Here is a 26,224-nt window from a genome sequence, read left to right as displayed (position 1 = left end):
CTCACATATTTCTAATTAATTTATAAATTGTCAGATTCTATAAAAAAATCATGTTTATTTTATTGAAAAAATTATCAATAAATTAAAAAATGAAATTATTAATAACTTTAAAAGATTAAATTATCAAAGGGTTTATTAATAATATTTTAAAAAAATTAGTTATCGAGAAATTTTATATAATATTACTGATAAATTTTACCATCAATAAAAAATTCAACATCTATTTTATTAAAATAATTTATCAATGAAGATATATCCAATGATAATAAACATCATAAATAAGTGATGGATTTTACTAACAAATAATTTGATTGATGATAAAAAAAATATAATTTACAAGTATATTTAATTGACAGATCTATTATATTCATAGAAATATCAGTTAATAGTTAAAATTCTATAATTCATCAATAAAATATATCAATTTTATTTTATTAATAAAATTTTATCACTAATTTAATATTATTTTTATTATTTATTAGTGCTGTCAAACTGGGTTAGAACTTACGAGTCAATTTGGACCATCACAGGTTTAGATCAGGTTGGGTTTGAAAATAATAAAAATTTTTTATACGAGCCAATTTTTAACCCCGCTCACTTAAAATCTGGCTCACATAAGTTGAACTTGTGGTGAGCCAAACCTACCTAGTTTAATTTAATTATCTTTATTTTTTGTTTCAATATTAATTGTTAACTTTTTTTTATTATATTGTAAATGGAAATATAAAAAAAAATGTTTCAAGACAGTAAAATATTATAAGATTATCAATTCAAGACTCTAGTCTTATAAATGGATGAATGACACAAAAATTATTAATATTATAAACTTATAAATTGGCTATTTTGAATTGTATTTGAATTTAACATTTTAAAGTGAAATTTATTTAAATTTGAATTACAAAAAAATTGTAACCTTTTTTGAATTGAAAAAAAAGAACTTGTAATTAAATGAACTAGTGAATCAACCCATTAACTCACCTGTTAACCTATCAACCTATGGTGGACCGGACCGGACTCAATTTTTTTTAACTCGCTAATAAATAAATCGGATTGGATTGATTTATTAAGTGACTAACTTATAGTGCACCTGACCAAGTCGAGTCGGATGACTTGTTTTGACAACACTAGTATTTATACGATAATAAGATATAGTTAAAGTTATGGAATTCACTAGCCCATAGATTAACTTTAGTTATTAAAAAAAATAGATCCTTCTATATATTGCTACATCAAATGCATGAGTGAGTTAAAAGTAAAAATGGATTTGAACTATTACAACATTAAAATAAAAATTCAATTATTTTAATATCTTTATAATTACATATAAATCCATAAAATAATTTAAATTGGAAATTAATTGCTAATGTTTTACTTTAATTATAAACAAATATTTATTAACTTTTATTATTTACAACCTATTTTTGAAACTTATAACAATTATGGTTAATCTTAATCTAAAAATCGTAAAATTTATAATTTAGGTTCTTGGTCAATTATAAATATTTATAATTTAATATTTTATGAATTTCTATCCTCTATCTAAAAATGTAAATTTATGGAAATATTACTCTCTTTTAATTAAATAAAAAATTTACAATCATTCTTTTAGTGTAGTACATAATTTTAAAAGTTTTTTTTTTCTCTCTATTCAATTACTTCAAATATTAATTAGTTTATAGCATAATATAATTCTCCATGATTATACTAAATAAAATTACAATTTTGTCTATACATAGATTTTACTTCATTTTTTTTATATGATGTAAAGATAGGATATGTGCTTGAGTTTATGATTTTTTCATAGTTTGAAAAAAAAATAAAGTTTCCATTCAAATTTTGAAACTTTTAATTAAACAACGTTCCCTACAGATAGAAAATGAATTTATTAATAAGTAAAATTCGTCCATCAAAGTAAAAAAATAATTGGGAAATTAAAATTAATGATGAATTATCAATAATAAAAAAAATTAAGTAAAATATTTGTAAATATTTTTTATTGACAGATAAAAAAATATATTAATAATTATCAACATCGATAATGATCTTATGATAAATATCCGATTTGGTTTTTTTTCATCATATTTTTTTTCTCCTTCTTTGTACTTTCTTTTCTTTTTTTTCTTCTTCCTTTTTTTTATTCTTCTCCTCCAGTTCCACTACTTTAGTTATGATTTCGTTATTTTTAACACCTCTTCCTTCCCCTCCTCTTTCTTTTTCTTTTTCTCCTCATCTTATTCTTTCTTTCTCATTCATATTCAATTAATTTATAATGAATACTTTTATTACTAGCATAACTTTTATTGAAACTCACCTTATTCAATTACTGATAGATTTTTTAAAAAAAAATTATTTATAGATAAATTTACAAACATATTTAAAAAAATCAATTATTAGCAATTTTACTAATGAATTAAAAAAAATCAATTACTAACCAATTTATTGACTGATTTTAATACAACAGAATCAAAGTGAAAAGCATAAACTTTAGTACACAATTTGCCAACGAATTTTATCGATATATTTTACACATGAATCTATTACAAACATATATTTTCTTTTATACTTAAAATTCTAATTTTTCTACGTATTTTATCTACATATTTAATGATGGAACCATTATGTAAAGATCTATAAAATGACATTTTAGAATTAACAATAATTTAAAAATATTACAACTTAAGTATTTTAATATTAAAATAATTTAATAAAAATATTTTTATTATAAACGAATTTTATTATTTTAAAATATATCATTTCTTTAAAAAATCACTTTTCTATATACTATAACTTCTCTCCTCTGATTCTTGTTTCCTATTTATTTGATTGAAGATCCAAAAGCGCAACAATGATTCTCACAACGAGCTTTGGGTGGCGTTGCAAGGTGTATGACCATAGACAACACATCACTTTTGCTCAGACCACATCATGCATCACAATATTCATTGATCAAATTCCTTATCTTCAAGAAAAATATATGTTTTTAACAATTTCTTTTTTTATATATAACTTTTTTATAACGCCAGTGATCAATTTGTTTCAAATGCTTTTTTAAAAATAAATTTAAACGAATTAATAAAATAATAATATATAACCTATTATAAAAAGGTTATTATAAAAAATTGTTAACATATAATAATCCTTCTTTTAAATATATATATATATATATATATATATATATATATATATATATATATATATATATATATATATATATATATATCAACATGTCAACTCCATGCACGTGAACCTAACAAACTTCACACCACAAAGCTTCTCATGTTCCCTTTCTCTCCATCCCCTCTGATCTAACAACTTATCTTACATTTATCTACTAGTATGCTACTACTATACTGTATCACTATCACACGGATATATTATAGTACCATCTATTACTTTGTTGGTCATTTTTAAAATTGAGATAAAATTATTATTTTCGTTTTAGTTTCTAGCTTTCCAAAAATACCTACTCTCTAGAGTTCATGGGTAGTAAGTTTAGATTATATTATTGCTAAGAATGATTTAATTTGTAACATGATATTATATTTATGTAGGTATATATTTAATGTAGTATGTATATAAATATTAAACAAGATTATTTAATACACTGATTAAATATAATTATATAATAATTTAATTCATATCATGATATAACATCTATAAAATATTATTTGTTTTAAAATTTCATAACAAAAAGTTGTGTAATTGTAACATCCCAGTTCAAAACTATATACTAGAATAATCACATTAATAATAATCCAGATCAGTATTACACTAGAGTCGAGCGTACGCTCATGGCCGAACGGCCTTACAGAAAGAGTTACAATTTTAAGCCGTACAAGATAAGCAAACCTGACCGAACGGTTTACAAAAGAAAATACCGAGCAGTCATTCTTAACAAAAGGAAAGGTGATCGAACGACCACCTTACTATAACTAGACTATTGACCGAACGACCACCTACTTCAATTTCTTCCAAATTTTCTTCTTCTAGCGCCTCTTCCAGCAGCTCGATCGTCTCCTTCTGCTCACATCCACACGGATGATCATTGCAATGACAAGGACGGACGTACAAAACCAGACAACACAGGAAAACAAAGGGTAAACTTATGTAATTTAATTCATGCATAAACATATATGTTAAACAATCCAACACACAAGAGAATTTCAACGTACGTATCATACAAAACCTATTACTAGACTGAATGTCCGGACTGTATGAAATCTGCGTAGCTACAGGCGTTCGTGCACCCGGGTGATGTAGTAACTGGAATACTCTCATCAGCTGCCACCCGAGGTTAGTCCTATTTGTCCAAAGTACCCCTAAGGACAAGAACCTCCTGCCGTTCCCACACATGACCTACCCTCCTCTACGTGAGGACAAGTACTCACGGAACATCAGGATGAACCGCCAGCATTAGCATGCCCACAGTCATACTTTACCAATTCCAATATTCATCCATGAGTCGTTCCTCCCTGGAACGCTCGTTCAAATCCACATCATTTCATTCATAACACATTCTCTTCCTATTTCATTCATAATCATTCTCAATTTCATCTTTCATTATCACTTTTCTCAAATTCATCTTTCATTGCCAATAAGTTAAATTTCATCTTTGTTCAAAGATTCTTACGGATACTCGATACCGAACGTTCAATCCTTACTCAGAACGAGGACGAACACTTGGAACGAGACAGAGAAGTCTCCCGTTCCATAATAGAATAATACAGGGGTGACCGCTATTGGTTTGAGAAAGAAACCGAGTATAATCATATATAAAACAGAAACGACTTAGAACGATCGTTAATTACAAAGTGAGTCAATTAGATGAACTAACCCTTGAGAGTTCTAACCGGACACAGAAAAAACTAGGCCAAATACTAAGGCTCTAGGCCGGAATCAAATGGACGTATACACTTCCAGACTTTCGGAGAAGAATACTTAGAAGGATTCACCTGAAGAAACCGAACGCTTATGAATATTTAGCTTATTTGAATTTTCATCAAGAAATCCGAATGTCAGTCAATGACCGAGCACGGTAGAGAAGAAAATTCCACTGAAGTTAGACGAACACTATTTTCCATCAAGATAGATTATACAAGAAACGAGTACGAGCGCTTGGTGTAAGACCGAGCACTACTCAGTATGAGCGCTTGGTGTAAGACCGAGCACTAATGAACTTATAATAAAAGGCTTGATAAATATAGTCAGATACTATTGAAGTAGTGTTTACGAACAACGAAAATATACCATTACATATATATAAAAATTAAGTTATCACAAGATACCCAGATACAACTGTGCTTGGCCGAACGCTCAAGCATAGTATTACCACACGAGGACGCTCGTCCTCAACTAGGATTCTCTTCAAATGAAAGAATCCCATTTCAACTATGTTTACCAGAAGAACCGAACGGTCAATGACCGTTCAGTAACAAACGTACACTTTCATATGAGAAATTTCATATTCAGAATTCATTTATATCTGTCTCATTTCTTAACATATAGTTTCATAACTTTATACATTCATATCATAATCAACTTTCATACTTCATACAATCCATATCATATAAGTTTCATATATTTCATTCATTATAACATAACTCAGTCATATTTCATCTCCACTCATTAAATAAACGAACGTTCATGCAATCCAATCATATCAATCATCATGCATCAAAGTCATTCAGTCAATTAACGAATGTTCATACAGTACAATAGCATACAAATTAAATTAAATAAGCTTCCCTTACCTCTGAGCGTGACCGAACGTTCCTAGACGCAGAAATACAATTTCACCACTACAGGTTCTTCTACCGTCAACGCTCGACAATTCAAACTACACCAAGTGACAACCCGACACTATCAGAACCACTCATTTTAAGAATGATGATTAACACATGAACCCAGAACTGGGTTTGCATGTTTAGGAAAACGAACGAAAGAGTGAAGAGAAGGACTTACCAGCCCAGCTTCACAAACCGAACGGTTTATCTGGAAGCTTTTGACGCCGGAAGTGCTTCTATGGTGTCGGAATAGTGATCGGAGAAGAGAAAGTGAGTGTTTTCTCAGAGAGAAGATGAAGAGGATGTAGAGAGAAGGAGGAAAGAATGAGATTCTTCAGAAATCTGAAAAGAGGGTGCATGCAGAGAGTGGGGTAGATTTTTTTCTGAAAATCCAAGTTTTGCTTCACACTTCAAATTGGACGTCCCCTCATCTGTCGACACCTGCTTTTCACTACTGATTTCCGGATCGTCTTCGCTTGACACCTGGCGTCCTTCATCTGAGTGTTGAGCCTCCCTCTTGACACGTAAATTCCACTAAACGATAGGTGCGTGGATTTTACTGATTCTGACAGTAATCACTAATAAAATTTTATCGACAGATTTTATTAAAGAATTCTAGAATTTTAATTATCAACAAAATATATTCATTTATCAATAAAATTTATGGTAAATGATAGTATTGAGTTTACATGATTTTATGTGTATAATTTTTGAATAAATAAACTCTTTCATATGTTTTACTTTGTTTTGTTCTCAAATTCCACGTACTTTCATATTTTTTTATGTTCTAATCAGTGTATGTTTGTTTATCTCTGGTATCTATTTTGAAGGTGTAAAATAATAAAACGAGCATATTAATTAAGTGAAAAAGGAAATCGTGGGTATAAGTTTTAACTTACCATTGTTTAAAACCCGATAGGCCAAAACAGATTTCATTATTAATGGATAGAACAGAACGGTAACGCTGTGAGAGAAAAGGCAATATGGTTAAACAAATCTATCATTTTGAAGTTGAAAAATGTTTAATAATTATTTTTTAATAACAAATGTTGAATGATAAAAAAAAAAGTGAAAAAGAAATGTAGAAAACTGAGAGTGACGCAGGTATTTACGTGGAGCTTCTAAGGAGGTGGGTGATAAGACTGAGGAGGACAAAAGGAGTACCTGAAGTTGAAATGATGAGAACATAAGATGTAAGAGAAAAGATATAAAGTGCAATATGAGTGGAAGAAAAGAATATTATATAGTATATCGAAAATAAGAATAGAAGTAGATTTTGAATTGATGGAAGGGTTTTAGAGTGAAGGAAAGAAAGACGAAGGAGTTAATGAGAAGAAGAGAAGGAGCAGTTAGGTAGGAAAGGAGAGAGAGAAGAGAGAGAAGAAGACAAAAAGAATGGATGAGAGGAGTACGAAAGAGGAAGCAGAGAGGGAGGGCCAGTGGGAATACATTAATGGCATGAATCCGTGTGCACGCAATTGCTCACCAACATACTGAATCACTGACACTGTCTCATCCCATCCCATGGTCCTCACCTTCTTCCTTCCCTTTTGTCTCCCTTATTCTCTTCTCTTCTTTTCTCTTCTCCACCACCTCCAACTTTTCCTTCGTCCACTCCTAACCCTAAAAAATAACAGGGTACTTCCTCTTTTATTAATTGCACCTCCACCAAGCACGTGCTTCACTCATTAATAATAATCTTACAAACATACTTCAGTTTCATCAATGGTGGATAATGGTTGACCCCTGAAAGTGACTACACACATCACAAACGAAGAAGGCGGAGCTGGAGCTGACGGCTGACTCCTACACGGTTAAGGTTTTGTCACTTCCCTTTACATGTCAGTAAAACGGTAAAACTTATAACCTAATTACCGCTTATGTCAATCAAACCACACTGCGCATGTCATGGAGAAAAACTCGGACGAAAACATTCTTTAATTACCATTATACCCTTCCCTTCTCTTCTTCTACTACTACTACTATTACACCTACACCCCATCACAACTGTCCATTCTCTGAAACCACCGCGCACGCTCCACGCACGCTCCACGCACGTGCCACCATCTGCCAGCTAGCTTCTCATCACTCTCCTTCACCCTTTCAAAGAACCTCCCAGCTTTTTTCATTTTACTCACTCTGCTACTTTCTTTCATTTTTCATTAAATTAAATAATAATTCCATCATACAATTTATTTTCGTTTTTAAAACTCGAGGTGTTAAATAAATAAATAAATAAATAAAAGTATGTCTTGAATTTGAGATCTTCGTCTTATATGTTCATGTATTTATATAAAAGTTTCTCATACAATTTCAGTTTTGAATTTGAAACTCCAATTAATACCCTCATCTAACTCCTTCCTTCTCTTTTAAATACCACTTCACAGTTTTTTATAAATGTTTTTCATCATTGCTTGCATTCATTCTTCTATACATTCTCACACTTGTTTTTCTGCTTTAGAATAAAATTCTTTCGTTTCACGACGCGACTTTAGTTTCTGTTTGGTAGTTAAAGAACGTACCCTAAACTTGGCCTACTATACTGCATCAATGCATTTATTAATATAAGCTATGACACATTAATTTTTTTATTTTTCTTTATAAAAATTGACAGATGTAGAAAATATTTATATTAACTATATATAAGTTCATTGTTATCACGTAGTGATTCTACTGGGGTAATTTTTATTTTTCATTTTTGTATAAATAACTAGTTGTAAAATCTAAGTCAATGAAATTATTGTAAAATCTATCATTACCAAATTTAAACTAATCCGATCGGTCAAATCAAAATGTCGGTGGATTTAATAGGTGTTAAAGTCAAATACGTTTCAAGGATTAGTCTACAAAAATTGGAACCCGGTAAAATCCATTGCATAAAATAGTTCGCGTGAAATAATAAAATATGTTTAATCTGTTTTTTCTGTCACAAAAACACAACAAATCAACTTAATAAGCATTGTATAGTTAATACTTAAACTTAAGTATTATAATATATTTTATTGAACTATTGCGTATATTTTAAATATCTAAAGCTTGTAAATAGAATTATTTAATATTAGTGCTGAATTAAGCAATACTGTGTATTATTTAATTACTATTGTTTTTCCCAGTATTATAATTCTTCTGGTAAACTTCAAGCCAATTTTTTAATTATTAATTTAGTTATAAAAATAGCAAAGAGTCTTCTTCCACCTTACCAACTTGTCGCCCTCTAAAAAATTAGTAGGTAGGATGCTTTCAAAAAATTATCAACGCTCTAAGTTATAGATTTTTGTTCAAAGTATAATTAATGCAAAAGGGAAGTTAAAAATCAATTAAAATAATATTTATAAAAGTATTTTACTCATCATGGATTCTTACCTAGATAAGCCTCGATTATAAGTTCATTGACCTAATGACCCTTTTACTTGTGGCGATTTGCAATTAGTTTTGACTAAGTTTCGTGGTATGCTATGGATTCTTACCTAGATAAGCCTCGATTATAGGTTCATTGACCTAATGACCCTTTTACTTGTGACGATTTGCAATTAGTTTTGACTAAGTTTCGTGGTATGCTAATGTTTTTGAAAAGTAGGGATAGGTCCAGGTAGGCAACACTTGGCTCTAGTAAGGAGTGTATCCATCGACGGATGATGCCTAGTTTATGGTTGATGAAGTACGCTACATCTGACCATTAATATTCACTATGTAAATGTATTGAACTTAATTCTCTAGGCACAATCCTCAATATTTAATAGGCAGCTTAACCTTTATAAAGTATTAAGTAATTGACATGTGAGCTCTATTAGTCATAAAGCATCCAGTATCAAATATCCAGTATGAGCTATCATGTTTATGTTTGGTTAATCAATCATATTAAAGTCGTAGTTGATAGGACCGAAAAGTCTTCAAACACATACACTACAACATTAAAACATCAATTAACATGACTTAATTTAGGTGAAAATTTACATTTTCTACTTATGCTAAGATTTGATTATGATTTCAAAATTGATTGAATTTAAATTACTTGATAATTTTTATGTTGGATGAAAATTGTACTAAATTGTATTGTTAACTTGCTTTTAGAATAAAAATGGGACAGATTCACAGAAAAAAATATCATAACTTTAGTTAATTTTGGTTGAATGATTAATTTTAATTTTTTAAAATATAAAACAAACTAGTTAAAAATTAATCAAAGTTAAATAAAATTACATTATTTTCTTTTTTTGAAAAAGACACTTAATGCGTTTCCAATAAAAATACTTAAACTAATGTTATATCACTTCGAACTCAATTTTAACTAGAATCAATTCAATCAAACATGAATCCTAGGAACACTGATAATTAGACAGTCATTTTTTTTAAAATAATTACATATCATTTACAAACTAAATGAAAATGTATTTTGCTTTAAATGAAATGAACGGATACCAAAATTTAACTACCATACGAAAACTAATTAATATACTTCGTACTTACAATATATGATTACTCAAATGAAAGGAACATGAAACAAACTACCATCCTCTTAGTATCAGTTTTTTTTTTGTAAATTTAAAAATAATAATTATTCTTATATATATATATATATATATATATATATATATATATATATATATATATCATCTCTTTATTTGTATAATATAATGCGTATGTTTCTTTCTGCTTAAAAATAGTTATTATAAAAAAAGTGGAAACAGAAAACTGTTATTGTAAGAAACAGCTCTGAGTTTGATTATAATTAAAAGGAATATCTGTTCAGCCTTCTTTTTTAAATAAGTTTATCTAAATGTGTAAAAAAAATATTATTCTATATAAAATGTTTCTTAAAAAAATTAAGCCTTCATACTTAAAAATAGAGTATTTGGAGGATTAAGATTTTTGCTTTCCCTTACTCTCTCAATCAAAGATAAATTTAAATTTATTGTTGATTGAAGATAAAAATTGAGTTTTAAATCAAATTTAGAGTCTACTATTATATGCAATTGAATACACTTAAACTTTACAAACTGGTCACATCGATTTTGTAAACCTAAGTATGAGTCTGAATCAATATAATGTATTTATCTGTTATATGACTTTTCATTTATTTATTTAGCCCGAGTTGAAAATATGGTTTGGTCTATTTACATAACTTATTTTATCCAAAAAATAAATCAATTATGGTATTGAGTCTAAAACATTGTTTATGACATAAATTATGCTTAAAGTTTTTAAAACTGATATTAAAAAAAATTAAAATGTTAACAAGCAATAAATCAGTTTGTGAAAAACGGATCCTATAGAATATACATTCTCATATGATTACGTGATAAAACAAATGAAAAAAAAAACGTAATAAAAGAGGAAGAAAAATAATAACGAAAGCTTCAGTAAGAATAATAATCACTAATATTATCTGTTGAATCATGAGGCTGTTAAATTATCACTTACTCTTCCTCAAAATTACTAATTTACTCTTGAAAACTATATAATTAGTAAACATTTATAATAACTAAATTAATTCAAATAAAAGTGAACTTATGAGATTCATATCAAATTCGAATTTTATAAATTAAAAGTATACGAACAGTAAAAATATCTTTTAAATATGTTCCATATATAATAAATTTATTACATTTTACGATAATCATCTTAAAAATTATACAAACAATATGTTCTAATTAAATAATAGTGTAAAACTCTATCCATTTAATTTAAATTATATTTATTGTAAACTTTTTCTTGCACTATATAGTTAAGACATTTATATGGAATGAATTAATAATTTTTTACAACCATAAATAGTGTTGAAAACAGGTCACGGGAACCAATCACCCATAGATCCATATATTTAATAGTTTTAAAATTTCAAATTATAATTATATTATATAAAAATTACAATGAATATATATTACATAAAAAAAATATAATGTTAATAGATAAAGAGGCTGCCTAGGTTCCTCCCAGTTTGAGCCATATTTTTGTAGCAGAAGAATACGAGTATTAAAATTTGAAATTGTCAGAGTTGATTTTAATAAATAATTATAAATATATTTAGTCCTCCACAATAGACAGTATCGAGCATTGAGAGTCAAAATATGGATATCTGTACACATACCTTTTGTGATGCAATTGAAGAGCGCAATCAGGAATAAGCTTTTATTTGCATTCAATATTAAAAGCGCAGTAATTGCTCTTAGTTGACTATTGAAAACATGCTTCCAACCAAAATCACCCCATCGACACAATCAATCACATAATAAAAAAATTCTACATCAAGTTTAGGATTTAGTAAAGAATATTTCTAAAAAGAAATGACATAAAATAATAAGAAATAAATGAATTAATGAAAAAAAAGAAAATTGAAATGATAAAAAAAAAGGGGTGAAATGCGTGGCGTGGGTAGCGAGTAAGTCGGGGTGATGGGTGGTGCAGCAGCAAAACAAAATCTGAAATGGCATAATAGAGAACATCATCAACAACAACAACAACGAGAACCAACTCATGTCCTCTGACCGGGGAACTTTCTGGATCTCTCTAATAAACCTTCGGATCTTCTTCTAAGCGGTGCGTTTTGTCCACTTGCTAAATCACCACACCTAATTACTCATCACTAATTAACTCTTATTATAGTAAGGAGAATAATGTCCTCTTCTTTGTCGTCGTCCAATTCCCCCTGCGCCGCGTGCAAGATTCAGCGCCGGAAGTGCACGCAGGAGTGCGTCTTCGCGCCGTATTTTCCGCCGGACAACCCGCAGCGCTTTGCCTACGTGCACAAGGTCTTCGGTGCCAGCAACGTCGCAAAGCTTCTCAACGAACTCAACGCGGCGCAGCGCGAGGACGCGGTTAAGTCCCTCGCCTACGAGGCCGAGGCGCGTCTGCGGGACCCCGTCTACGGTTGCGTCGGTCTCATCTCCATCCTCCAGCACCGCCTCAAGCAGTTGCAGACCGAGCTCCACCACGCCAAGAAGGAACTCGCCTCCTACATCGGACCTCACGCCATGCTCCCTCCTCCTCCTCCGCCTCCGCCGCAACCGCGCACCTTCTCTCTCTTTCCCTTCAAAGCGGCGCCTCCTCCTCCTCATCAGGATCTTTTCGCCTTCACTGACGACGGTGCTTCCGCTTCTCACTCTTCCCACGCCGCCTTCAACCACCTCGCTGTTCTCTCGCCTACCCTCGCCTCCGATCACACCTTCCCTCACGCACCCACCCATCCTCTCGCACTTCCGCACCACCAACACCTAATGCTCTCCCCTATGCAATCCAAGCCCCAGACCGACCCTGGTAATCTTAACCTACGTACACACACACATATGCCCTCTCTTTCTGTTTGGTTATTAGATCAACACAGTAGCACTCTCTTAATTTTGAATACTTGGCATGTCTTCTAGTTAGAGTTTGGAAATCCAGTTTTAAGGGTTTGCTCAAAGGTCTTGTCTTGCGTTTGTGTCGCATTTAACGATCGTGATTTCACTTGTATATTTTGCAATCAGGGAAGTTAGCATGTGCAAGTAGAGCAAGTAGAGAATAAATCAGTAGTACTATAATAGGAATATGAAATTATGCCTTGACAGAACTAGAATCCAAAAGGGATTAGCCCAAGTTGTTTCATTGGAATTAAAAAGAGAATCTTGGTTTGTGTGCTGAGAGTGTTTTTCCTCGTTCGATTTTATTTTTCGGACTTGAGATTGTTTTGCTGCACCTAATCAAGCAAGGGTTGATATATCTTCTCTCTCACATTGAGAATATAAAACAAAACAGACACTCAAAAACAGTTTATTTTTGGTGTGTTAGACCACCAACGACATGAGTATGCATTTCTGTTATGTCCTTTTAGGTTTGAATGCTTTGTGTGTTAAAAGATTGAAATGTTGAGCGATGTGATTTGAAAGAATGAAGCCGTTCTAATGTTTATTTTGTTATCTTCTGCAGCTTAATTGTTCTGAATGGAAGGCAAAAGGGTGTAAAGAAGGAAGAGTGAGAAAGTTGCAGAAAGAGGAAGGAAAGTGGGGAGGGAGACAAGGTAGGGGTATATGAGACTGACTAAGCCTGCATTGTTTTTTGGGTTTGAACTTTTTGATGATTTTCTAGGTAGATGCATTTTAGAAAGTAGGATCTGTATTGATGTTAGAGAATGGTTTTTCTAGTAGAGAGAGGAACGACCTTCTCTTATCCATTTTAAGAGTGACATACCTGAATTCTCTACTACTTTAAATACTTAATTCATATTTACAAATTTTTATTTTTCTCTTTTTATCCTATTAGATTATCTATCATATTATGCACCAAAAATAAGTTACTTTTTATATTTACATTTTTATGTTCGATCATGTCTTCAATTATAATGTTCAAAAGATCTTTTCATTTTAAAAGAAAGTGTAAAACTAAACATCATAGTAATATTGAAGTCAGGCCTTCCTAATACTTCCCTTTTGTCATCTTTTATAGTTTACAATATTTAGATAGGATAGCATACTCGATCATCTTATCATGCCATGCACCTAATTCGGTCGAGAAAAATAAATTTCAATTTCTTAAAAGTGTACTTTTACTCTTTGTAATTTAAATAATGTGTGATTTTAATTCCTTAATGTTTTTAACCATTTTTTTAATCATTATTTTCTAAAAATTTGTAGCCATTTAAGTCACTGTTTAAAGTTCAGAAAATTCTTTTCTTTCTTTCTGTGATTAATTTTCTATCGTCAAATTACCATAAATTGAAAATTTTCAGATTCAAGGTGTACAGTTCTTTTTTTTTTCAGATTTTTTGTTTGTTACAGTTTTAAGATATTATTCCAAACAGGTTACTTAATTTATAAACAATTTTACTTTAAAAAGAATGTTCTACAACTCTTAAAAGTGTGTTTGGCCTGATACAAAGGTTTTTTAACCTCACTTTCTTGTTTATTTATTTTTTCAATGGTTTTCTAGTTTAATTCTAAAGAAATATTAGAAATTTTTAAGATTTAAAACATATGTTTATATATATGTGTGTGTATATATATATATATTATTTTCTTATTTGCATCACCATCAATCAAGACTTACTCACTAATTTGTCAATAGTATTACATTTCAGCTCTTTATACAAACCTCAAAAACCCAAATGCTTCCATGGAGAGTTTGATCACAGAAATACTCTCATAGAAAAAAAGATATTACGAGTTTTAAGAAAAGAGAGGGACTAAGTTCTCTTATTTAAAAATAAAACATCCGTTTAAAAGTATTTGACGACTAAAATGACACATGAATCAAATTCAAAAAGAAAATAGTAAATAAACTCTAATAAACTGCACCTTATTTATATTTTTATTTACTACCAACGACTATGCTCATGTCTCAGGAGAAGACATTGAAGTAGATAGTAAGGTTAACCAAATTTTGATAAAGGAGTTTAAATTTATAGGTTTAATAGTAAGGCAGAGAAATCAGAAGACAATATCTAACTAATTGTATGGTCGAAATTGTAGGGCATTTCTTTTGTTTTCTTAGTAATAATAATATTTTGGACCAACACTTTAATAAAAAGTTTTAAAAGTAAAACAACATGAAAATATGAAATTAACTTTTATATAAGTTTAAATTAATTTATAAAATTGTTTGTGTAATTTGTTAAAAGTTTATTTCTAATGTGTTTGTAAACTATAATTGTAGTGTAGTGTTTAGTGATTTTTTAAAATTTGTTTAAAATCACTTATAGAGAAAATAAGATAAATAGAAGTAATAATCTAAATAATATACATATAAAAATTAATAAAATTATTTTCTCTTGAAATTCTTAAATAGCTTTTTTTTAAGCAAAGATATATGAATAGAATAGAATGAATGGGTGTTGCTCCCTCCACCACCACAACCTTCTTCCTGCACCACCCCAATTTGTTTATTTTCCGCAAATTTTCTTAAATTAATTTTTTTTTTACTTTTACCTTTAACTTTTTATATTTTTAATTAAAAATCCTATTTCTTTATTCTCATTTTCCAGCAGAACACCCCCTCCCCTCCCTCTCTTCTCCTTCTCTTTCCTCAATTCCGTCACCCACTACCCCCTCCCCTCTTCTCCTTCTTTTTCTCATTTTCATCACTTACCCTCACACCCATCTTCCCCCTTCTTCTCCTTCTCTTTCAGCAAAAAAAAATGTTAAAAAGGGAAAATAATGTGGAATTTGAAACAGAGAAAAAGATAGAGATACAACATGATTTTGTTCCTTAACGAAATTCTTAAACCAACATTTCACATTACCGTCTTCATCCAATGATCATTACTGAAGAAAGACATAAGAAATATAATGAACTTGAGAAGCAATAGACTGAAACTATTGGAAAACAAACATTAAAATCTACCTTGGCAAGTTGCAACCTTTGGGCTGCCACTTGCACTTTGTGTAATACAAATCACGTCTTCCATTATCCAAACATTGAAAACCATCGTTTAGAAAGTTGTAATCTTTTGAATGATACAAAGGGTAGTTCTCATCCCAAACCCATTCTCCATCAAACAAATCACACCTTCCACCCTCACCTTCAAGAAACTCAACTCTGCGTCCCCAATTTTTATCCACAACCAATAAAAACTGTGATTGTTCCAAAACGGATGTGGAAATCCTTAAAGCCAAAATGGATGTGAAAGAAATGAAATAAAGAACCCTTAAGACCAAAACAGAGGTGGAAATCCGTTCGGCTTTCAACGTACATGAATATCCGGTGACGAATTTCTTTTATTTTTTTAACGTTTTAATTATGGTAATTTGATTTTTATTCAAGGACAATTGTGAAATAAGGTGGTATAAGAAGAAATTTGTGGTGGTGCAGGGATCAACGCTCAGAATGAATAGATAAAATATAATGGACTAGTAAGAAACTGCGTCTGCAATCTGAGTCCATATTTGTAATGGGCTTCTAGGCCCGTTTACTTGCTAAATAGACCCAACATTTATAATAAGACATGCGTAGGGAAACAGATTCACAACTAAGCTTGTACTTTCTGCATTGTACTTTATCATCTTTCCTTTATCTTATTCTCCCACAAGCCCGTCAAAAGTAATCCTAGCGAGTTAAAGAAACTAAACTAAGATAAAAATGTAGCCAATTAATTGAACTTCTTCTATTGAACATCAAATTAAATTATTTTTAATTTTATATTTTTAATTATAAATATTAAAAATTAGTTTAATGTATTACTTAAACAATTATGGTTGTTGAAAAAAATTATTTACATGATCATCCATTATCGTTCTTAAAGTTACTTTTCTTAGGTGCATTTTTAATTTTAATATTTTTTAATCATAAAATCTGTAACATCCCAAAAATACAGTATAAACTATATAATAGAATAATTACATGTACTAATAATTCAGATCAGTCTTACACTAGAGTGGAACGAACGCTCATAGCCAAACGACCGCAAAAAGAGTTACAAAATTAACTAAACAGATTAAGAAAGTTTAACTGAACGGTTTACAAAATTTATACCGAACGATCAAAATAAAATCAAAAGGAGAGGTGATCGCACGACTACCTCACTATTCTGAATTACTGACCGAACGTCCTATTGTTCGGTCTTCACTTCTACCTCTACCAAATTTTCTCCTTCCAGCGCCTCTTCCAGCAGCTCGTCTCCTTCTGCTCACATCCACACGGATGATCATTACAACGACAAGGACGGACGTACAAAACCAGACAATACAGGAAAAACACAGGGTAAGCTTATGTAATTTAATTCAAGTATAAACATACATTTCTCAATTCAAACACATAAGATATATTTCAACATACGTTTCAAGCAAGGCCTACTACTAGACTGACTGTCCGGACTGTATGAAATCTTTGTAGCTACGACGTTCGTGCACCCGGGTGATGTAGTAACTGGGATGCCCTCAACAGCTGCCACCCGAGGTTAGTCCTATCTGTCCAAAGTACCCCTAAGGACTAGGACCTCCTGCCGTTCCCACACATGACCTACCCTCCTCTACGTGAGGACGAGTACTCACGGAACATCAAGATGAACCGCCAGCTTAGCATTACCATATTCATACTTTACCAATTCCAATATTCATTCATGAGTCGTTCCTCCCTGGAACGCTCGTTCAAAATCCACAACATTTCATCCATCTCATATTCTCTTCATCTTTCATTATCCATCATTTTAATTTCATTTTTGTTCGCCGATTTTAAAGACATTAAATACCGAACGTTCAGTCCTCACTCAAAACGAGGATGAACACTTGAAACGAGACAGAGAAATCTCTCGTTCCAGAATAGAATAAGATCGAGAAGGTTATTGTCAGATTGAGGAAGAAACCAAGTACATTTATAAAATATATGACGAACGTTACCTACAACATGAATCAGTTAAATGAACTGACTCTCGTGAGCTCAAACCAACACTCAAAGAACATATCAAGTAATGAGGCTCTAGGCCGGAACTATTGAATGTAGACACGTCAAGACATTAAAGAACAATCCTTTAGAAGATTCCACATACATAAACCTAATGCCAGTCAATGACCGAACACGGTAAAGGGAAATTCTACTGAAGTTGGACGAACGCTATTTCATCAAGATAGATCAAACCATAAACGAGTACAAGTGCTTGGTATAAGACCGAGTACTACTCATTTCGAGAGCTTGGTGTGAGACCGAGCACTACTAAACTTATAATGGAAAGATTAATGAATAAAATAAAATACTATTGAAATTTAGTTTTAAGAATAACTAAATATACAAATACATATATTTACAAATTTTAAGTTTAATATATACCGAATACTCAGATGCAACTACGCTTGGCCGAACGCTCAAGCATAGTTGCTCCATACGAAGACGCTCGTCCTCAACTAGGATTCTTTCCAAATGAAAGAATCCAATTTTAACTAAGGTTGCTAACATTACCGAACGGTCAATGACCGTTCAATGATGAACGTACACTATCATAGGGAAATTTCATATCAATTCATTTATATTCAAACTCATTTCTCAGCTTATAACTTCATAACTTTATACATTCATATCATAATAATTTTCATAAGATTAAACACCCATAACATAATTAATCATACTTAATATAATCAAACATATCAACAATCATACTTCATATCATTCATCAACTCAACACACGTACATGCCATTCAAACATCATACAAATTAAATCATATAAGCTTCCCTTACCTCTGAGCGTGAACGAACGTCCTACAGACCGAAATTCAGTTCGCCGAACTACGATTCCTTCTACCCTTAACGCTCAACGACTCTTCGAACCAAAATCAAATAACATACCAAAATGGTTCAGAATGAAACTAAGAACTCATGCAACCAGAACTTGATTTGCATGTGTACAAGAACGAACGGCTAAGGACAAGAAGAACTTACCCGTTCAGAATTCGAAACCAATCGGTTCAAACTGAAGCTTGGGACGCCGAAAGTGCTCCTACGGTGCCTAAATGGAGATCGGAGTAGAGAAAGAGTGAGTTTCGGTAGAGAGAAGGGAGAACCTTTTAGAGAGAAGGAGGAGAATTTGAAAGATCAGGGTTTTCGGAGAAGAAGGTGCATGCAGAGAGTGTGACATAACTTTCAAAAAAACTCAAAGTTTTGCTTAAAACGGACGTCTGCTCATCTGCTGACACCTGCATTCTACTATCTGATTTTCGAATCCTCGTTGCTTGACACTTGGCGTCCGTTCGTTCAGAGGAGTTTTTGGATGCGTTTTAATGAGGTATGACAAAATCAAATATAAAATTTCTTCTTACAAATTGTTTCAATATTAAAAATGCTGTTCACAGTGTTTATATTAATTACATTATAAGAAAAAAAGGCATCGCCATCTATGCTCTTTAGCGACAAAAATTTATCTTTTATGTAGTCTTTCCTTCCGTATTAAAGACTATGACATTTATACTAGCTTGGCAATATATTTTCTTTTACAAAAAGGTTGATGGACATACATAGTTAATAAATAAGTTTATATACGAATTTAAGTAGAAAGAAATAGAGTGATAATTTTTTTCTCCTTTTTCAGTTTGTAATAAATTTAATTTATATAACTAAATCACTTTTTTAAAACAAAAAAATAGTTTAGTTTTAAAATATATAACATGTTAAGTAGATTATAAAAGGTCCTAGTGATTCAATTTCATTTTAACAACTTTTTAATTTATTTTGGTGAAACTATTTTTATATTAATTTTAACTTTTATACAATTTAATCTAGTTTAACTCATTGGTTTTTAAGTAGGTTACTCACAAATTCTTTATCTTCGTAACTTATTACTTGTTATTTTATTCTTTTAACATAAAAATGTATTATTACGTGTGTGTATATATATATATAGAGTGAATGGTTGTTGGAATGACATATTAATGGAACTAACGAGGATGACTGCTATGGCCTCTTCACCTCCCAGTCAATATCCGACATTTTTCTTTCGTGTTGTCGTTCTACTATTTCAATACCTAGCTATAAACAAAAAATGTGACAAAGTGTGCTTATGTATATAGATTATTATTATATAGTGTATTTGAAATCAAAGAAATAATACCATTTTCAAAAGTACAACAATTCATGAAGACCAAATTTTATAAAAATCATAATAAAAAATTTTCATACTTTGATTGATGTTTGTGTCTACAATCTATGTGCATTTAGAAAATTAGATTCTTTTCATAAAGATGTATAGTTAAGAGTTGAAGGAAGACATTCCTCATGGTGACAAAAGTTTTCCTTTTACTTCTTTAATATATTTGTCAATAATATAAATCTTAATTTACCCACAAATCATATTAATAAATCATATTGACAAATTTTATAAATTAATTCACTACCAATAGATTTAATAAACATATTTATTTTTGTCGATAATAATCTTTAATAATTTTGAAAGTTCTTGTAACGTAATGTTTCCTTTTTTAATTTAAAAAATGTAAGTTGTAGCCTGCATCATACTATTCATTTATCCAATATCTTATTTTATTTTTGTAATTGTCTACTTTCGATCCAACTTTATCCAATAGGTTAATTTTGTTGAAATGTTATCCTTTTTCTTCCAACTTTTTTATTAAAGTTGTATAGAATTATCGATAGAATGGTAAAGGTCAAAAGTCGGTCATAACTTTTTATTGCCTTTACTTCTTTATGACAACCTAACCTCTTGGTGTTGGAGGGTTATTTAATGTCTTCAATATACGTACGTGTTTCGTTAGCATTTAATATTTTTAATAATATATGTTTTTTCTTGTAAAAGACTGCTGTCAAATTATTGCAATTAAAGTTTAACCGGTGATGTTTTATTAGCTGAAATTACAAGACAACATGCAATCTTGTATTCTATTTCATGACTTAGTCACATTGGTTAAATAGACCTATTATTCTATTATTTAAGTTAATATTAAAATTTTAATTTTACGTATTTCATTTAGACTACAATAACATATGAATTTAATTCTTAATAATTTTAAATGATTATTTTTACGTTTTTAAGAATTTATTATTCAATATATATTCATAATTTTAAGGCATATATCTGTTATTACTATATTTTAATATAAAAGATAGAACAAAATAATAAATTATTAATAAAAAATTATAGTTAAAATGAAAAACTCAACAAATAATCTAAACAATATCACAAACATTTTTTATTTTTTTAAATTATTACGAGAAAATTAATATTATCAACAGTCAAAATAATAATTAAAATTAATTGATAAATCAAAAATGATTGACACTAAACAATGTATCAATAATTTTTTTTTACAAAATAGGAATTTTGTTAGTAAAAATTGTTAGTAATTATCGACAAAAGATTTCATTGATAAAATTCAACAATAAACATCACAATCTGATTCATTTTCTTTCTCATCATTCCTTCTTTCTCTTTTTTCATGTTCATTCCTTCCTTCTTTTTCTTCCTTTATGTCCAATTACAATAGTAGTGAAACTGGATACTTTTATCATACTTCAATAAAAATTTCTCCACTCATCAAACACCACCATCATTCAAACTCTAAAATCCCTATTTCTTCATCATTCTCTGTCACCCATTCCCAGTCCATCATCTTCATTACATCACCATTTTCAACCTCTATTTTTCACTTCTTTAGCCACAATTTTTACCATCCAAATACACCAACAAATTCATAACGTATCATTCTCTAGTTTCATCTTCGTCTTCACTTTATTTCTCCTATCCAGCTTTAACCACCTTTTCCAACCAACACACAATCACCTGTGATTGTTTGAAAAGAAAAGGCAAGGCATTGGTGGCGTCGACAACGTTGATCATTCTGATCAGCGTGATGGGATCACTAGGAGGAAACCTTGGGTTCTCTGTTTGGCTACCCTACAAAAGCAAATAAGGTCATATATGTTTTGGGGAAGGAAGGATAATGACGTCAGTAATGCCTCTGTTAATGATGACGTTGTCGGTAACAACCATGTATATGGAGGTGAAACTTCCAGCAAGAATGTATCAACTCTCTAATGGTATCTTGCGTGAATGAAGGAGTTGCCCTTGACATGGACAAAATCAGGGGAGGAAGAAATCCTCATCTAGGGTTTATGTCTAGTCTATAATAAATTTAAAAAAGAAAGCTAAATTTGTCACTTTTTTTTTTATCGATTGATTTATTATTGATAGACAAATCCATCCACAATAATCATTTTAAAATATTGACGGTTATTGATAAATTTTAAAATTTATAATTATAGATGCATTTTATCAACAAAAAATTTATTGATAATTAAAAGTTTAAAATCCATCGATAAATTCAAGAATTTTTGTAGTGAATCAGCCATATATATTTTGTGTAGTTTAGATGTAATTTTAATGTCAAACTAAATCATATCATAAACATTCCTTCCTGTATTAAATAAATACTCATGTTAATGAATAAAACTAAATATAAAATAATGAACAAAATTATTCTTTAAGTACATTACACTAAAACAAAAATAGTATTTTATGTCTCTAAATTTAGATATAACCTAAAAGTAAAAAACTTAAAAAAATCCACGTTAACTTTTTGTAGTTAACACGACATTATTTATATTAGTTGAGGACCAAACTAAAATTTGATTTTTACATCTAATGTCATATATCATACGTATTTATGTCTGATGTATAGACATCAAACGTAAAAGTCACATTTTATGTCCAGTCTCTCAGACATAATTTTATTTTTATCGTACCTTTACATTTTCGTTTTCACATCACTCTTTCTCTTAACCAGAGAACACGCCACTGTTTCTTTAGCACCACACATTTTCTTTAACCAAAAAACTCCAACTCCACACAGTTTCTACGGTGATAGCTACATATCTTCATGTTTGTGTTTCCTGCAAGCATCTTGTCAATGGGTGTAGCGAGATAGTCTAATAAATGTTGAAAGTGGTCGGTGGAAGAGGGTGGTGCAAAGGTTTATCATGATGATGGCATATGAAGATTGGGAGGAGAAAGATGATGGTACTGTAGACGTGTAATGTTTTTTTTTTTAATTATGTGAAGAATTTAATCAGTTGGTCAATACTAGACAAAAATTTATGCTGTTAAAATAATAAATGTGAATTTATGTTTTTGGATCCACATCTAATCCATAACATACATAAAAGGTAAAAAATAACGGACATAAAATATTCTTTTTTTTGTTAATTTTAGTGATATAAAAAAATAAAAGAAGAATAAGAAAACATATATAGAAAATAAAGAAGAATGAAAGTAATTTGTTTTAATTTTTCAATAAAAATATATTATTACATTACTGGACTGTTGAATTTTAGCTTTCAAAAGATTACTAGGACAACTATAATAAAATTACATTATTACATTATATTATTACATTACAATAAAATACATGGTTTTATAATTCATTTGTGCTAGAATTTCCTAAAACTTTTCATGCTTACATCTGAATTTTTCCACTAGTACAAAAACAGTGTATAACGTCACGCATTCAACATTCAACTACTGAATAACCAACGTTAAAATTGATGAGTGACATTTTTGTAAATAAATGCAATTATTAAACGTAGTTTAGAATTGTAATTTGTAACATCCCAAAAATATAGCTTTAAACTATACTTAAGGGTCCTTACATTTACAATAAAATAGAACAGTTACAAGGAAAAGTAAAGTTAATTTACAGTTATCCTAAAATAACCATAAATAAAAAAAACTTTACACAAACAATACTAATACACACCAAAAGAGCTTACCGATCGGTCATACAAGAAGTGTATCGACCGAACGGTCCTACACAAATACAACAGGAGTACAAGACCGAGCGGTCTTGCTCTTAAACTACCTTCTTCTTCTAGCACTTGTTCTAGAGAGTCATCTATACCTTCTGCTCACATCCATCGGGTGATCATTGCAAAGACAAGGACGACCAAACGGACCACATGACAAGACAGGAAAATAAGGGTAAGCTAGTGTAATTTAATTAATTCAGTACATCATATAATACACACAAATATGAGATAAATCAATAGGTCAACCATGCAACAGCCAATCATACATTTTCAACCATAACCATACAATAATACATGCAATGACCGACCATTTTACTCTGATTGTCTGGACTATATGAATTCTGTGTAGCTACGACGTTTTTGCACCCGGGTGATGTAATAGCTGGGATACCCTCAACAGCTGCCACCCAAGGTTAGTCCGTTCCGCCCAAGTTCACCTTATGGTCTAGGACCTCTGCCATTCCCACACATGAGTTACTCTTCTCTACGTGAGAATGAGCAATCACGGAATATCAGGATAAACGTCAGCTAAACTTTGTCCATATTCATACTTTACCATTCATGAGATATTCCTCCTTGGAATACTCTTTCATATCCATATTATAACTATCTCGTCATACCTTCACATTTCATTAGAATTATCATACCATACTTCAATACCAACATACTTCATCATCCATCACATTTAAGTATAATCAAATTGATCAGTAAAATAACCATCATTCTTGAACACGACCGAACGAAAAAGATCAACCTAACCTATTAACAAGACCGAACGGGAGAAACTCTCCCTACATACTAACATGACCGAACGGTCATTTAAGAGTAAGACTCAAGCATGAGCCGAACAGAGTTTTAGGGTCGAATACTAGAACAACCAAAACCTAGAGTTAAACCGAACGTTTTTATCTTATGTCGAACACTATCGGCTTAGACCGAACACTCTGAGACTGGTGGAGACCGAACGGTTTCTCACTTTCAAAGGACAGGACCAAACGGTTCATAACAGATAAGACTGAAGGAGTGGTCGTACCCTATTTAGGACCGACCACTAAGAGAGACCTCATTAACAGGTAAGGCCCATCCGAGACCGAGCACTAGTACAGAACAAGCACTATTGAGACCGAGCGCTACTAAAGCTGAACGGTCATGAACTGGGAGGACTTCAAAGAGGTCGAACCCAGTTAATGACCGAGCGCAGAATAAGGCCGAACAGCCAAATCAGCGCATGGCCGAGCGGTCAACAGTGAACCCTCAATTTTCTGCATAATCTGCAGAATTCTGTGTACATGAAATTTTACCAAAACTAAACACTTTTTCAAACTTCTAATCTTCCAAACACGAATCATATACACATTTACACCTATCTAAGAGTACCTAAATCTTTCTAACATCATTCCAAAGAGTCCCGTACCAGATTTCACTTCAAATTCTGCATAATTCACCACACAAAGACCCACAATCTATTTTCCTACTTTTGACACATTTTAGGAGGACTTAAAGGTTCTAATAGGTCTAAATACACTTGCTCAGACTCTTCCCACTAACCAATTTCACTCTCGGCTCCAAACTCTCATTTTCAATTACTCACTTTCTCAAAACCAGAACATACCGAACACTTATGCAGAGACTTCAACCAGTTCACAGATTCCATCATTCATCAATTCAATACAATTCAATCAAACATTCAATTCATATACTTGCAACCATCCAAACAGTAATTTCATACAGAGGAAATCATAATTAAATTAACTAGCTTCCCTTACCTCGAATCAAAGAGACCATTTTTCTTTCACATTTCAACCCAAGAATTTCTACAACAGCTACAATTTCTGATCGGTGCAGCTACAAAAGAGAAAAGACTCAGGAACCAAACAAGAACACATGGAAGCCGATCAATTCTTGTGTGCACAGAAAACGCAAAGAATTCACAGGAAGAAGGTTCGGACCTTACCAACTTCAAGAGAGGATTTTGATCGGTGCCAAATGAAGCCCTTTATACCAGGAGTGCTCAGGCACCAATTGATTGTTGATCGGAAGAAAAATGAAGGAGAAAATTTAGAGAGAAGGTGGAGAAAAGAATAAACTTGAGTTTTTAGAGAGAGGTATAGATTCTGAGAAATGAAATGAACTGAGATTTGGGAAAAATTCTATAAAATGTTAAATATCTTTCGGTTGAGACATTTGTCCGATCTTTACACGTGTCATTTTCAGGATTTGACATAATTCGACGT

At 31.0% G+C, this 26,224-nt stretch overlaps 1 protein-coding gene across 2 annotated transcripts; it reads left to right on the top strand.

Moving 5' to 3' along the window:
* The first annotated feature begins 12,120 nt into the window (after window positions 1-12,120).
* LOC124842569 (LOB domain-containing protein 25-like) lies at window positions 12,121-14,002 on the top strand. Of its 2 annotated transcripts, none has more exons than XM_088106896.1 (2): window positions 12,121-12,320; window positions 12,387-13,670. In XM_088106896.1, the coding sequence occupies exon 2, from the start codon at window positions 12,398-12,400 to the stop codon at window positions 13,142-13,144; it is 747 nt and encodes a 248-aa protein (XP_087963022.1). In that variant the 5' UTR covers window positions 12,121-12,320; window positions 12,387-12,397; the 3' UTR covers window positions 13,145-13,670. The 2 variants fall into 2 exon arrangements, with proteins under 2 accessions (XP_087963022.1, XP_047175033.2); XM_047319077.2 differs by adding an exon at window positions 13,686-14,002 and having other exon boundaries at window positions 12,133-13,037.
* Window positions 14,003-26,224: the final 12,222 nt, after the last annotated feature.

This window comes from Vigna umbellata, chromosome 2 (genome assembly GCF_029865625.1).
Source record: "Vigna umbellata cultivar VRB3 chromosome 2, Vumbellata_1.0, whole genome shotgun sequence".
NCBI lineage: Eukaryota > Viridiplantae > Streptophyta > Magnoliopsida > Fabales > Fabaceae > Vigna > Vigna umbellata.
Note: the sequence above shows the minus strand (reverse complement) of the source record. Positions and strands in the feature narration are given on the sequence as shown.